The sequence below is a fragment of the Centroberyx affinis genome, unplaced genomic scaffold (genome assembly GCF_046629955.1).
Source record: "Centroberyx affinis isolate AG114_WGS23_722 - 3 ecotype Tasmania unplaced genomic scaffold, CSIRO-AGI_Caff_v1 ptg005081l_1, whole genome shotgun sequence".
Lineage (NCBI taxonomy): Eukaryota > Metazoa > Chordata > Actinopteri > Beryciformes > Berycidae > Centroberyx > Centroberyx affinis.
The window spans coordinates 178,310-191,835 of record NW_027282514.1 but is presented as its reverse complement, the minus strand read 5'-3'; the positions used below and the strand labels follow the sequence as shown (position 1 = coordinate 191,835).

The window sequence follows — 13,526 nt, the reverse complement described above, 5'->3', positions numbered from 1 at the left end:
TGCAACACAGCTTCATAACATGTTTGTGATGTGGAATAACTGGTTGACTTCTGTGACAATCAACCAAGTATGTGTCAAACAAATTTACAGTGTGTATTGATAGATTGCAGTCAGATCTCCATAAGGTATTTATTCCAAACGTATCTGTATTGATTTACAATCCAAGTATCTGTGAACTATCGCCTTTGGTCTTTACAGTGCCCATGCAACCACCTGTGATTTCCATAGAAGCTTTTAGAGACAGGATGTCAATAATAAAACAAACTTACTTCATTCATACCTAAAAAAAAGAAAAGAAAAGAGAATAAAACATGATCAGAGACACTCATTTATGCGTACATGCATCTCTACGGTACACATTAGTGCCAACACACATATTTTATACATTATTCTACTTTATTCACATTATATTACAAGCATGAATATATGACACTCATGGGAGAAAGACTGAATGTATCTGACAATTTTTTTGTCCTGAAAGTAGTGATCAGAGAGCCAAATCCTCACGATACAATCACAACTACAGAGGGCTGCTTTCCTTATTTTACAGTTATAAAACAAATGCACAAGGGAGAGAGGAAGAGTCACAGAGCTGCTTGAAACATTATCAACATGTCCTGTTGTATAAGTAGAAGAACGTACTCTAACTCCAAGATAAAGTGAACATAACTTTACAATTGTATACACAGAGTGAGAAGAGAGAAAGAAAGAGAAAAATAGAAAGAAAGAGAGCATGAGAGAGAGGCTGGGAGAGGTAAAGACAAGAAGCGAGGGAGGAGAAAGACAGAAAACAGTCCGTTCTACATCCCAGAGTTTAACCCCCACCTCCCCATCTCCCTCAGTAACCCTAGTGTCGTACTTTTCCAGGAATGTAGTTACGGTCAATGCCTTCCTCTTGCAGAAACATGTGAAGACAGCGCTCGTTCTGGGCCAAGGGGTGACCTGCAATTCTACAGACAGACAGACAGACAGACAGACAGACAGACAGACAGAGGAGATAAAAATTCACTCAGTGCACATTTTTAAACGCTTCAACTGGTGCTGATGATGTTGCTTTTCGTGGACAGCGGCTGGAAAAATGCAACTGTGGGTTAGTTAGTCAACTTCGGTCTGCTTATCCGGACACAGATTAGGTTAAGCCTCCTCTAGTGCTCGACATTTTTGGCAATGTCTAACTCCATTGAATGTTTGAATTTCCACTTGGGCTAAAGCGTTTTGTGCCTAGAAAACTTGCAGAGAACACAGTAACAGCTTTGATTCAGGCTTTATCTGCAAACTGAATATAACACAGAAGACCACCCAGAGTTAACAATTTCAACAGTAGATTTATTTTTCCCACAAAGTGATTTTTGATACAAATGGGTTTTAGTCTTGTAGCTCCTCCGTCAGCCAAGTCATGATAAGTTCAGACTCAATTCGGCAAGATTAAACATTTTTGTATGTGACAAATGGTTTTACATGCTTTTTTTCTTTACATAACATCAATTTTACAAAGTATCTACTATTTTATGACATGGGCACTGAACTGGCTGACCTGTTGATGAACTGCTCCAGGCCCACTCGCCGCTCCTCAATGAAGGACTCCTCGAAGATGCCCTCGTCTCCCCGGAACGGCAGCTGTCTCTTCAGGGCCTTGCCTGGCAGAGGTGGTACTACAATCTGCAGGCATCAGGGGTCAAAACCAAAAAACACAACAGGAACAAGAAAGGTGAAAAACAAGCATTGCAATCAAGCGGCCAAAACTACGGGTGAATGTTGAAGCCAACAAGGAAATGGCGGCGGCAGCAGTTACTCTAAGGTCTGTTACACGCTGGCTCCAAGTTTCCGAACCTGGCCCAACTCCATGCAAGCCAATGGGACCACAACCCAACTTCTCACTCAAAATATAAACTCAATACATTTTTTCAACAAGAGGTTATGATCTCAGTAGCTAATTTCACTTCTTCTAATGTGTGTCCATATGGCGATTTTCAAAATAATTGCGTCATTAACGGGATATAACGGCTATAATATGGGGTTGTTTTCCTAGTGATTGACAGGTCGCCTGTCCAGTGATCGTCAGGTTGCCGATTACGGACCAATAGCAGGCGGAGCTGCGGCTCAGGGCTGGCACAAGTACTGGCTGCACTGGCTCCAAAACTTGTCAACATGGCGGCAATCGTAAACCCAATCTTTTGGCTTCAAAATGGCCCTTTAGAAACCTATGGGTGACATCACAATCACTACGTCCATCTTTTTTTCCAGTCTATGATTGCAAAACAACACCCACAGTCCACAGTAATCACAAATGAGACGGCTTGCCAATCACAATTTCAAAAGTTCTCCATCTAAATTATATTATTTGCTCTTTTTAATGACATTGAATCGTATCGTGGGATAGGCATATTGTCCTTTTCCCTAATGTTATAACATGAAAAATACAAATACAAATATTTCAATCAAAACATGTTCAGCAAACTTTAGGTCCAGACAAGAAATAAACAGTTATTTGGAATGTGGAAAAATAGTAGGGAAATCTTTGAACTAATTCAATACAGTTTAACACCACTTATCTCAATTGTTCATCAATGAACAGGAGGTCACCAGCAAGACTTAGACTTTCATCTGCTGTATTAGTATAAGAGAAGGAACATATAATCCTAATACTTAGTGTATGTGAGAAACTGTACAGGCTGTAACACTGTAACATCATCACTTATCAGATCATCGTAACTATTAGCTTGCACCGGCCAACCCACTGAAATTATTACCCTGAAACCTGCCATTATCGCTCTCACTCACCTTACTGTCTCTTTCCAGCTCATTCTTTAACCACTCGAAGTCGCTGTATCTTCTTCTCACACAGGAATCCTTCAGCTTGAAAATAGGAAGGTTTGTCTACATGGAGAAGGCACAAAAACAAAACAGAAGTTCACTTACAACATTCATTTACGTATGGCTTCTGTTGGAAAGTGAAAACAACCGGATTTACTGACATTGGCCAACAGAAGGTTACTTAGGCCTCGACCTCGTTACTTAGGCCTAGAGACGACTACTTACTGAGCTACTGATGGATCCCTTGGCTAAGTTTTTATGAACAATAAAAACAGCAGGAATCGGAAATGTATCTTAACGCCTAATCAAATATATAGGTAATGTAGCACATTTAGGGTCACGGTGTTAGCTGGTTGTTTACCGGGCTGCAGCTACCATGTCATATTGGTTAGAGTTGAAAACGGGGCTTTATAGGAAGTACCACTAATGAAGGATCAACTGGTGGTTTGGCTGTGTTAACTCATCAGTCGAGGGACTCTCCATCTGCTGACTAGTTGCATTACCTTTAATTTTGCAGACAAAAAAGCTACTGTGAGCCAGCAAGCTACTTTGAGCTGGGGATGCAGTTATTTTGCTGTGCAGCCCACTACAGTTTTATTTGGCCAGAAATAATATGAGGGGTGATTTGTCCTCAGTGCGAAGTCAAACAAGGGGCAGTTCAACTGCCTGCACGTAAAAAAGCTTGAGTGCTGTGAAGTTCATTCTTTTATGCATTATATCCATAAATTTACATAACTGGTAATGTATGCAAAAATGACTTTATTTGTTTATTTACTTGTTCATTAATTTTTAACTGAAAACTGAGTGAGAACTCCTTGCCCATGACTCTCCCATGATTCATTGCTCAAGTCCGTGGACAGTCAATGGGTTGTGATACAATGCATTCCAGTGGCATTAAAGCTGGTTGTTGGTTTCTCTTTGGTTTGGCATGGTTTGGTTGTGTGTGTGGTTGTGAGACTTCCCTGTATCAGCAGACCATAAGCATTGGATGTGTAAGTTACACAATTAGCTGTTAGTAGTTACACAAGGTACTGATAAAGATACTGATATACCAACAGCCATTGTAAAACACCTGAGTGAATGCTGCGCTACAAAACAGCATTCAGGTGCTTCAAAACACGATAAATAGAGAAGTACTGTGCCCAACCTCTCGTGAGAGACAGCTGCAGATGCCACAAAATGCGGATGCCTGTCTTGTCATGACAAGCAAACTCTCATCGTTACAATTGCATAATGAAAGTGTTAGCATTAACTTCCCGAAAAGGCTGTCTTTAAAGTTAGCTGTGTCACTAAGTTCCCGTCACTCACACTTGTCCATTGTAACTTTATGATATGCCTTACATATCTCCCGTTTCGGTGTAATTGCTAACATTGATAGTATCCTCATTTTAACTAAAAAGGACACGAGTCAGATGTTAAGCGTCAAGATATTTCCTGTATGCATAATGTTAGCAAAAAATACTGCTTTGTTACCAACAACTTAACGTTGGAGATAGTGACTCCTTATTTTGTTGAAGGTTAAAGCCACCGTGCACGTAGCTTAGCTGCCAAGTGTCCCTTATTTACCTGGAGTCTCCATCTTTAAACTTCCATTTTAGTAAGATTTACATCCTTTGAAATACGTTTAAACCAAACAAAGTGCTTCGAAATGGAAAAGCTAGTTTATTTTCACTACTTAATGTTGGGTGTGTAAAGGAAGCTCTAGATGCCAGACTTGCTAACGACACCAAAGGATCATTGGCAAAACATTAGCTAGGCCGCGGAAAATCCCGGCCCTCGATTTTTATTGCCGCGCCATCTTGGTGCCCTCCGGCCGGCTAACGTCAGCGTCACAGCCCCGTGTGACAACTTCTGCCAGTCTGCTAACCCAGCTAGCAAAACACTGACATTAACAGTTAGCTTAGCGAGAAAAGCTAACGTTGGTAATCAAGTCTTCTGGCGAGCCGCCTGGAAACCTACCCGCATGCGAACTTCATAAGTTGTGTAACGGGTTCGTCCAACTCCGACGGTTTGTGGATCATAAACGTCAATTTCCAGAAAATTGCTGGGGGGGCCGTAAGCATCCGTGAGGTCCTGGGGCTTGGAATTCAACCGGCGAGTGTCGGCCACCGTAGGTTCTGACATTTTGTCGTTTTTTGGACGACCAACGGCGTAACAACGTCAAACCAACTAAATGCACCGCAAAATCTTAAATCTCATCTGAAGACATCAAATTGTTGTGATAGCTGATCGGTTCAGCTAGGTGAGTAGCTGACTTGTAGCTCCGACAACAGCTATTCTTGCGGGGGCCAGCCACCCTGCGCCCTACCCTGCTTGTTCTGAAAAATGCGTTGACTCAGTTCCGTACTGTGTGTGTGGGACACTCTTCACTCCCTCTAATGGACAAGGAACTAACTGGACGGGGCAGCCTGAACTGGCCTAACACGTTTCTTCAGTCAATCTTTGTAGTTGCATTTTACACCAAGAATGTCAGTCGTTAGTAGTGTAAAAATGATTTTGACGGAAGTAAGCAGTTTATGTTTATTTCAAGTGCAAATTGGAAAATATACAGTAAGAGGGATACACTTCAGTCAGTCTTGGTAATGGCAGGTAAGACAAAAAATACAAAGCACAAGTACAAAATATCCAACTAAACGAAAAGTTCAACTCTAAAATAAGATACACAGAAACAATGTAACACCTACTCTTAAAAATGATTGCATGACATGAAACTTACTCAAAAATGATTATGAAAAATCATATAGCCTACATATGCTTAAAAAACAAAAACATAATTGTGGTATGCAACCGTCAGTATTGCTGAAATACATTTCATACCTTTTCCACAAAATATATACATGTTGGAATGAACCTTCAATCAACCTTTCAAATGCTGATCTATTGGCCTATATGCATATATTTCCTGAAATAATGGAACAGAGGAAGAATCGAGGTGAACTGGTCTAGGATCAAAAATCTTTAACACTTGGGTTCGAACCTCAGAATTGCCACTGGCATTTTATGTGTCTGTAAGACTGAAACCCTATATTCCCAGGACTGAGTTAATGTTCTGTAAACTACCATTTTGATAACCATTATTATAAAAAAATGAACTGTGAATGGTTTGTCTAATTATCATGAAACATTGCACAGATGTTAAAGAAAACTTGTTAACTATCTCAGCCAAATGCCGCAAATAGATCATCTCTAAATTTGACTGATCAAATTTGGGGTACCTGGTCTTGGGCTGAGTATTAGTCAATATCTGAAGTTTGGTGCATGTGGATGTGGTCTCACATAATCACATTATCCCATTATGGGTTACAAGAGGTTAAAAATATGAGAAATACACATAGGCCTATATCAAATACACATCAACATGATATCAACAAGCTCTATTTAGGGACAGCTGACCCTGCTGGCTCTATTCAGGTCTATTCAACAGTTCAAAAAAACAAATACACATTAAAGTTGCAGATAAAAAAGTTACTTGGCTGAAGCAAGAATTAAGAAAATTACATTAGTCAAGAGAAAGACAATTTAACCAATCAAACAATCATCTGAACAGAAAGGAAAGGAGGAAAGGAGAGGATTTAAAATGCACTTTGTAAGAAATACATGACCGTATTTGAGGCGAACGTGATTTTTCCCAGTGCAGTGAAATCAATAGATCTGTCTCAAAGTGAAAACCTTAAAATGCTCGACAACTACTTCTACTGCTAGAATCAAGCATTTTAAGGAGAATTTGGTTTGTCTTGGGTTAACTGCTTTTTTTTTCTCACATTATTGCCCCATCAGGTGCTTGGTATCCCCAAACATTCATAGCTTATATGTAGCTATGTGTAATTCCCTGGCTCCTTGTAAACAATTCTCTGAACTCTCCAAGAGCTACAAAGTGTCTCAAATACAAATTTGGTTTCTTCTCATAAAGGGAACTGACCATAAATCATGTTCACATTTTCTAATAGTATATGTTAGTTATGCAAGACATGCGTCAAATAAGACACCCTGGATCATAATGTTTTGGGGAACCCCACCCCTGACTGAGTTGCCTCCTAAACGGCATTCTGCCCCTCCTCAGACGAGACAGGAAGAGTGGAGGTGGAGCAAGAGGAGCAGGAAGTAGACAGGTCCTCTGATTCGTTTGCTGGCATGGAGATGGAGAAGTCAGTTTGGTCGGTGGTGGTGGAGAAGCTGGAGCTGTCAGAGCTCTCGCTATCAGACGGAGGAACACAGCTGTACTCGCGGACGGGGCAGGCACGCTCATTGAAGTTAGCCTTTAAACCCTCTTTCAGGACTTTGTTGATGGGAAGCCACTTCTTTAAAAACAAAACAAAAGAATGTTACATGACTTGTCTTGAAGTAACCTCACAATACAGTACATTGCTGTCACTCACTCTTCCACCAAATGGGAATTTCTTCAGCTGAGTATGAACATCAGATATTACTATATGGAAATGACTGTTCCAGAGCTTCCAGATTCCAGTTTACAAAAAGATTTGTATTTAAAGCTAATGCTGCCTTATGTGGCAGCCAACACAGACAGTAAGCCTAGTTTGGCTAAAACTATTACATTACAATTTTATATCTCAGAAATAGAAACTATATCACTGGAGGCTTAAAACAGACCCTGCTAATATTATAATTAGCAGGGTATTGGCTGCCACATAAGGCAGCATTAGCTTTAAATACAAATCTTTTTGTAATCGGGGCCTCCAGGGATTTCTATCTCATGCATCTCTTAGGCACAAGGCTCTGGATGCTACTAACCTCCACATTGTCATGGATCAGGATTTCATCCAGGATGTCTAGTTTGGGAACGATGGGGATGAAGATGATTCCGAGCCTGTATGGGAAATAGAGACACGTTCTCTCACAGGTGATCACAGAGACAACAGCTGACATGACCTTGGTACTCTGCAAGTCTTTAACACTGTAGTGGAGTGGATAAAGCCTAGTCATCTACCTGGATCAATTGGCACATGGCATTAGCACCAGATTGGGGTTATAGAAGTCATTCTGATTTCATTCGATTTTCTATTGTCCATGCTCCTGTATGGCCACCCGGGTGCTGCTGCACTTTCTACATAAAACATCACTAGCATCTTCTCTCCAATCATTTTTTCTATATTTGGCTATAATAGACAGACAATGTCTTCCATGACTAGAAAACACTGTCTCTCACATGTCATTTTTCTTGACAGTCGCTCAGTCAAATGATTGAAAGTGTATTATAAAAAGTCAAAAAGTGACAATGGGAATATCAAGCAGTTTTTGAGTTCTTGAGCAGATAAAGGGTTTTGCATGATGCTAACAATGTTGATGACAAAATGATGAGATAAGTATACTTCATTGATGCTCTGTGACCATCCATCCCACTATAACTACCACCAATCAATTTCCAGCCCCCAAAATATAACCGTCAAGCATAACTAAACATTTCATATGAGCCAACCCACCTTTCATGGTGCACCAACATTATGACCAGTAGGAATAGGGTGCAGGCACCCACCACACACAGCACTGGAGTCCATACGGACATAGCAATCGGTGAATTGACTGAGAAAGAGAGAGAGAGATGTGGATTGACAGTTTTATAGGCCTGCATATTATAATCGGTGTACCTTCACTGTGTTGTGCACATGTCCAATGCCAGTAGAAAGTGACAAACTGATGATATTAAGCCTTGAGGGTCCTGCAATCGGAAAAAGTTCTTTGAAAAGTTTTGCAGGGAGAGGCTGCCAAACATGCAGGCTGTAGGTTTAGAAGCCAGTACTAACTTTGGAAAGAGTGTCTAGGGAAACTAATTGTAACCTCAAAAGTACACAAACAGACTGAGAAACACCAAGTGAGCTATCCAAGTGGAGGACAGCACCCTGACCTGATCACCTGATTACTGGTGATCTCATCTCTATTTAGAAAAAAACAGAATCATGAAATCGTTATATTTTTTATTTCAGTGTTTTGCAGTGCAATATATTACTTTTTCACTAGATATTTCTATTGGCTCTCTGGTCTAATTAGCTTACTCATCTGTATCATGAAATTATCACTTTATTGTTTCTGTCAATTACAGGCCACCGTAGCTCAGGGGGGCTGGAGGTGTGAGAGGCTTGGGGTCTGTGCCAGAGACTTGTGTAGGAGACAAGCGGCTAAAACCACAGGTGAATTTTGAAGCTTAGTGGCGGCAGTGGCAGTTCCTCTAACGTCCACTAGGGGCCGGCTCCAAAAAGACTCCAAACTCGGCCCAACTCCATGCAAGTCAATGGGACCACAACCCAACTTCTGCTAAAAATATAAAGTCAATAATTTTTTTCGACAAGAGTAGTACATCTTCTAATGTGGGTGTCCTCATGCCGATTTTCAAAATAATTGTGTCATTAACAGGATATAATGGATATAAAATGGGGTTGTTTGCCTGGTGATTGACAGGTCGCCTGTCCTGTGATCGACAGGTCATCAGTTATGGGCCAATAGTAGGTGGTGCTGCGGCTCTGCAGACAACCTGAATTCCACCCTTTACCTCGCTTTGGCTGCTCTGGCTCCAAAAAAAATGTCAACATGGCAGCGACCGTAAACACAATCTCCAGGCTTCAAAATGGCACTTCACAAGCCCATGGGTGACATCAAACTCACTACGTCCATCTGTTTTTTACAGTCTATGGTAGGAGGAGACAAATTCTCCCAATGTTGTTGCAATTCCCACTGGTCACCAGCAGAGGTCATAGTTTAATTCATACACCTTTAAACTCACCATGAAATGCATTTTTGTATATGTTTTGTATTCTTGCTTAATGTGATGTATTTCCTGTTGAAACAGGATATTGGGGCGGGACATAAAGTGGAGAGGGGCCATTCAAAAGTGTAAACCAATGGGATATCAGTTAAGGAGAGAAATTTGATGGGAGGGGTGGGATTGTTAAAAAATCAATGTAATTTAATTGGTAGGAATTTTGGCCTCCTGGTACACGATGAAGTCACCACTAAAGATCTTACATTTTCCAGGAAGTAAAAGTAATGAGATTGTGATCGAATATCTTTTTGTATTTTAGCATAAATTGTCAAATAGGTGTACAGTATAAAAAGAGTAATTTTAATTTCAGTGTGACTTTAAAGTAAAAAAAACAAGCAAAAAAAACAAAGTTGTATTGTGGCCATTTCTTTCTCTCTTTTTACCCGTGCGATTGTTCTGCCTCATGGAGCCCCAGAACACAGGCTGACTCCAGTCACTCCATTCAGACCGACCACAGGAATCCGCTATACTGTTCCTCACCTGCAGCTCATACAGGGAGCTGCTGGAGGGCAAGTTGATACAGTAGTTCTGCTTGCCACTACCGAGTGGAAAGGTCTGTGGAAAAGATAAATATGAGAAGATGGAGTAGAGAGAGGAGAGGGATGTGAAACGGGAAGCCCAAAGAAAAAAAGAAAAGAAAAGGAAAGAAGAGAACGAGGAAGGGTGAGAGGTGGAGCCAGATTACTTCAAATAAATCTCAGTATTATGTATTTACTCATGAAAATTCCAGCATAGGCTTTCCATGACCCACCACCTTTGCCCACCTCCCACTTGTTGTTGTTGGTCCTGTAGCGAACCTCACTGTCCACACAGTCTATAGAAGCGGTGTGGTTCCAGTAGAACCACAGGTTAGAGTCAGTTCCATTCTTGACAGTCAGGTTGGTTGGCGGATTTAGCTTGACTGGAGATGATGCAGAATATTAAATGACAATGAATACAATGTGATGACATAGTGATGGGGCAGAATTACTGGGATAATACCAACTCACTCACAACTAACAAGCCCTTGAAGGAAGGTTCCCCAGGGAAAATTACAACAATTTAAGATTTGTGATTGCAATTGACCCATTCATGTGCTGTCAGATATATTGGAAAAACAAATCTTCTTGGAAATTTCACCTTCAAAGTCAGATAATAAATTTGGGATGTCAGGGGAAATTTTGCTACCAGAGTTTCCGAGTTATGATACAATGATGACCTTTAACCTTCTCAACATGGTGGGGAAATCAAGTTTTGTGTCACAATCCAAAATGGCAGCCAAAAATTCCTACAGGCAAAAACGTTCGGCCAAATTTCACATTTCTATGACTAACAGCACGGTGAGGCTGAGCCTTAGACTTTTAGGGCTTATTATAGTGCCCCTATGAGCTTGTCTATCATTGTTGCCCAAAAAGCTGCCTCATGTTCAAATGGGATTAGCAATATTTTGAGGTTGTCATCATTGTCACCATATCATGATGCAAATAATGATGTAATGCCCTAATGCCCTTAGCACTGTGCACATAATGATGCTCTATCAATATTATGGCACTCTTGAACTTATAAGGTAGTAAACAAATAAACATACCTTTCGATTTGAGATCATGCTGAAGCTGAAAACTGTCGTTGTCAAGTTGCAGCTTTGTGTAAAAGGTGTGGAATCTAGATAGGGCCAATTTCTTATGGGGCTGGTTACATCCAATGACAGTGCTGTTCTCTGAGATGTAGGTGGCGCACTTACTGAACTCTTCGTGACTGAACCTGAATAGACAATATATCACAGATCAGTCATTCACACACAAAACAATGAATACCCAGTTTCAACAGTAAGATACCCAGTTTCAACAGTACCCAACAGTAAGACACCCAGTTTCAACAGCACCCAACAATGAGATACCCAGTTTCAACAGCACCCAACAGTATTTTACCCAGTTTCAACAGCACCCAACAGTATGTTACCCAGTTTAACAGTACCCAACAGTACCCAACAGTACGTTACCCAGTTTCAACAGCACCCAACAGTAAGATATGCAGTTTCAACAGCACCCAACAGTACGTTACCCAGTTTCAACAGCACTTATGTTACCCAGTTTCAACAGCACCCAACAGTAAGATACCCATTTTCAACAGCACCCAACAGTAAGATACCCAGTTTCAACAGCACTTATGTTACCCAGTTTCAACAGCACCCAACAGTAAGATATGCAGTTTCAACAGCACTCAACAGTACTATACCCACTTTCAAAAGTACCTAACAGTTTCAACAGTACCCAATACTACCAAAGTGCCCCTGCAAAATAACCTACCAGCCTGCTCCAAGGACACATGCTGGAAAAACATTATAGTATTAGCTAAAAGTAAAGGTGGTCTGTGGTTGAATTTATTTTTTGGAATAAAGTAATTCCTGCAAGTTAAGGCAGTGTGCAGGACTTGTTTTCATTTGTTCTTATAAAAGGCTTTCATTCTAGTATGCTACACATCTTTATTCAGGAAAAGCATTACTTGAAAGTTATCACTCAGTTGTTCCAAAAGGCATAAATATCTTGAAATCTAAACTCTTCATATACTTTCACATGGTGCCTCTAACTCCAAGTTGGTACTGACCTGCTGGAGAAGGTATAATTGACGTCTGGAGTCCCGTGCCCGTTCCACATACATTGCACATACTCCAGATTCATCACCATACAATTCACATCTGTCAGACATAGGAGAGTTGAGATCAGCAAAGTGTTTTATAATGAAAATAAACCAAAAATCTGCTCTTTCACAAGTTTACTATGAGTTTCAGAGGGGCCGTACATGTAAATTTACCTGTAAAACTTGGTTACACACTGTTACATGCATGGTTGCACCTATGCCAATACGATACACATACACAAGCACTCAAATGGCAGCACATGTTGACGTCAAAGGGAATTTACAAACGGTGAAAACTCAAAATGGAGAGTTTCAAGGAAGTGACCCAATGTGTACTAATTTAATTCGATAATTTAATTCAATATGGCACCATAAGTGATTGATTATTGATAGCATTGCTAACATTTGATCAAATTTCAATACAGTTGTGCTTTTTGTTTCCTTCTATTTCCAATCCTTTTCAAGAAAGAATTGTAAAAACATTGGGAAAATCCCCAAAATAAACTGTATGTAAGGCATTATTGTTTCCTGTGGATATTTTACAGTGGAACATTATAGTGATTAAAAATGAATATACAAATACAAAACATCTTTAAATAGAAATACAAATTAGAGTAAAACAATAGCCAAGTGTCAGAATTAGAAATTGGATGCACATTGAGAGCTGGAAAAGCCCTGTTGAATAGTTGAATAGCTTTGATCTGACACATACCACAAATACAGTATGTTTAAATGTAATAATAATAACTATACATTAAAAGAAGCGCTACCAAGAGGTTTCAAAATGTTCTTACCTGGTGGTTTTCTGGCAAACACATGTTCAGTAAAATAGAGAAGGAGAAACAATCCAAGCAGCATCGTGGCGCACTAGAAACAGGATGCTTTCATACTAGGCGTACTTCTACATGTGAACATCTGATACGTGTTTCATTGCTGCGTTGGCTTCTCCTAACTTGAGTTTTGTGGGTTTTGTTTCCTGTCAGCGGAAACTGTTTCACAATTACAGAGAAGGTACTTTTGAAGTTGTGAAATAAAACACAGAAAAGTTGAAAAATCATCTTTATTGCATGTTTATTGTAAGTCAAATCACACTGACTACCTTAATTTCGGTCACTTCTATTGTACATACAGTATTATACTTTGTGGAACAACTAATAATTTCAGTAATTGTGTAATCATTGTCTTACTTAAATTCAAAAGCAAGTAATGGTAAAGTGAGCTAAAGCTGGTAATAATAATGGGTCATAATCAATAATAATGGGATAATGGGTCATTACTGGCCTCCATGATAAGATAATTTTAGTCTGTAAGTTGGCCTATTTCA

General features: G+C 40.0%; 2 protein-coding genes across 6 annotated transcripts; both read right to left on the bottom strand.

Annotated features, from left to right (window-relative positions):
* Window positions 1–424: 424 nt before the first annotated feature.
* On the bottom strand, window positions 425–5,147 carry snx12 (sorting nexin 12). 5 transcript variants are annotated; one of them, XM_071545971.1, is made up of 4 exons: window positions 4,774–5,147; window positions 2,782–2,850; window positions 1,535–1,659; window positions 425–950 (listed from the first exon to the last, which is right to left on the bottom strand). In XM_071545971.1, the coding sequence occupies exons 1-4, from the start codon at window positions 4,936–4,938 to the stop codon at window positions 848–850; spliced, it is 462 nt and encodes a 153-aa protein (XP_071402072.1). In that variant the 5' UTR covers window positions 4,939–5,147; the 3' UTR covers window positions 425–847. The 5 variants fall into 5 exon arrangements, with proteins under 5 accessions (XP_071402072.1, XP_071402074.1, XP_071402073.1 ...); XM_071545972.1 differs by having other exon boundaries at window positions 430–950; window positions 2,782–2,877; window positions 4,840–5,147; XM_071545970.1 differs by having other exon boundaries at window positions 433–950; window positions 2,782–2,877; window positions 4,786–5,147.
* Window positions 5,148–5,320: 173 nt separating this feature from the next.
* On the bottom strand, window positions 5,321–13,108 carry il2rga (interleukin 2 receptor, gamma a). Its single transcript, XM_071545993.1, has 8 exons — window positions 12,997–13,108; window positions 12,170–12,260; window positions 11,154–11,326; window positions 10,351–10,487; window positions 9,970–10,141; window positions 8,253–8,352; window positions 7,564–7,639; window positions 5,321–7,112 (listed from the first exon to the last, which is right to left on the bottom strand). The coding sequence occupies exons 1-8, from the start codon at window positions 13,058–13,060 to the stop codon at window positions 6,849–6,851; spliced, it is 1,077 nt and encodes a 358-aa protein (XP_071402094.1). The 5' UTR covers window positions 13,061–13,108; the 3' UTR covers window positions 5,321–6,848.
* Between the last annotated feature and the right edge of the window lie 418 nt (window positions 13,109–13,526).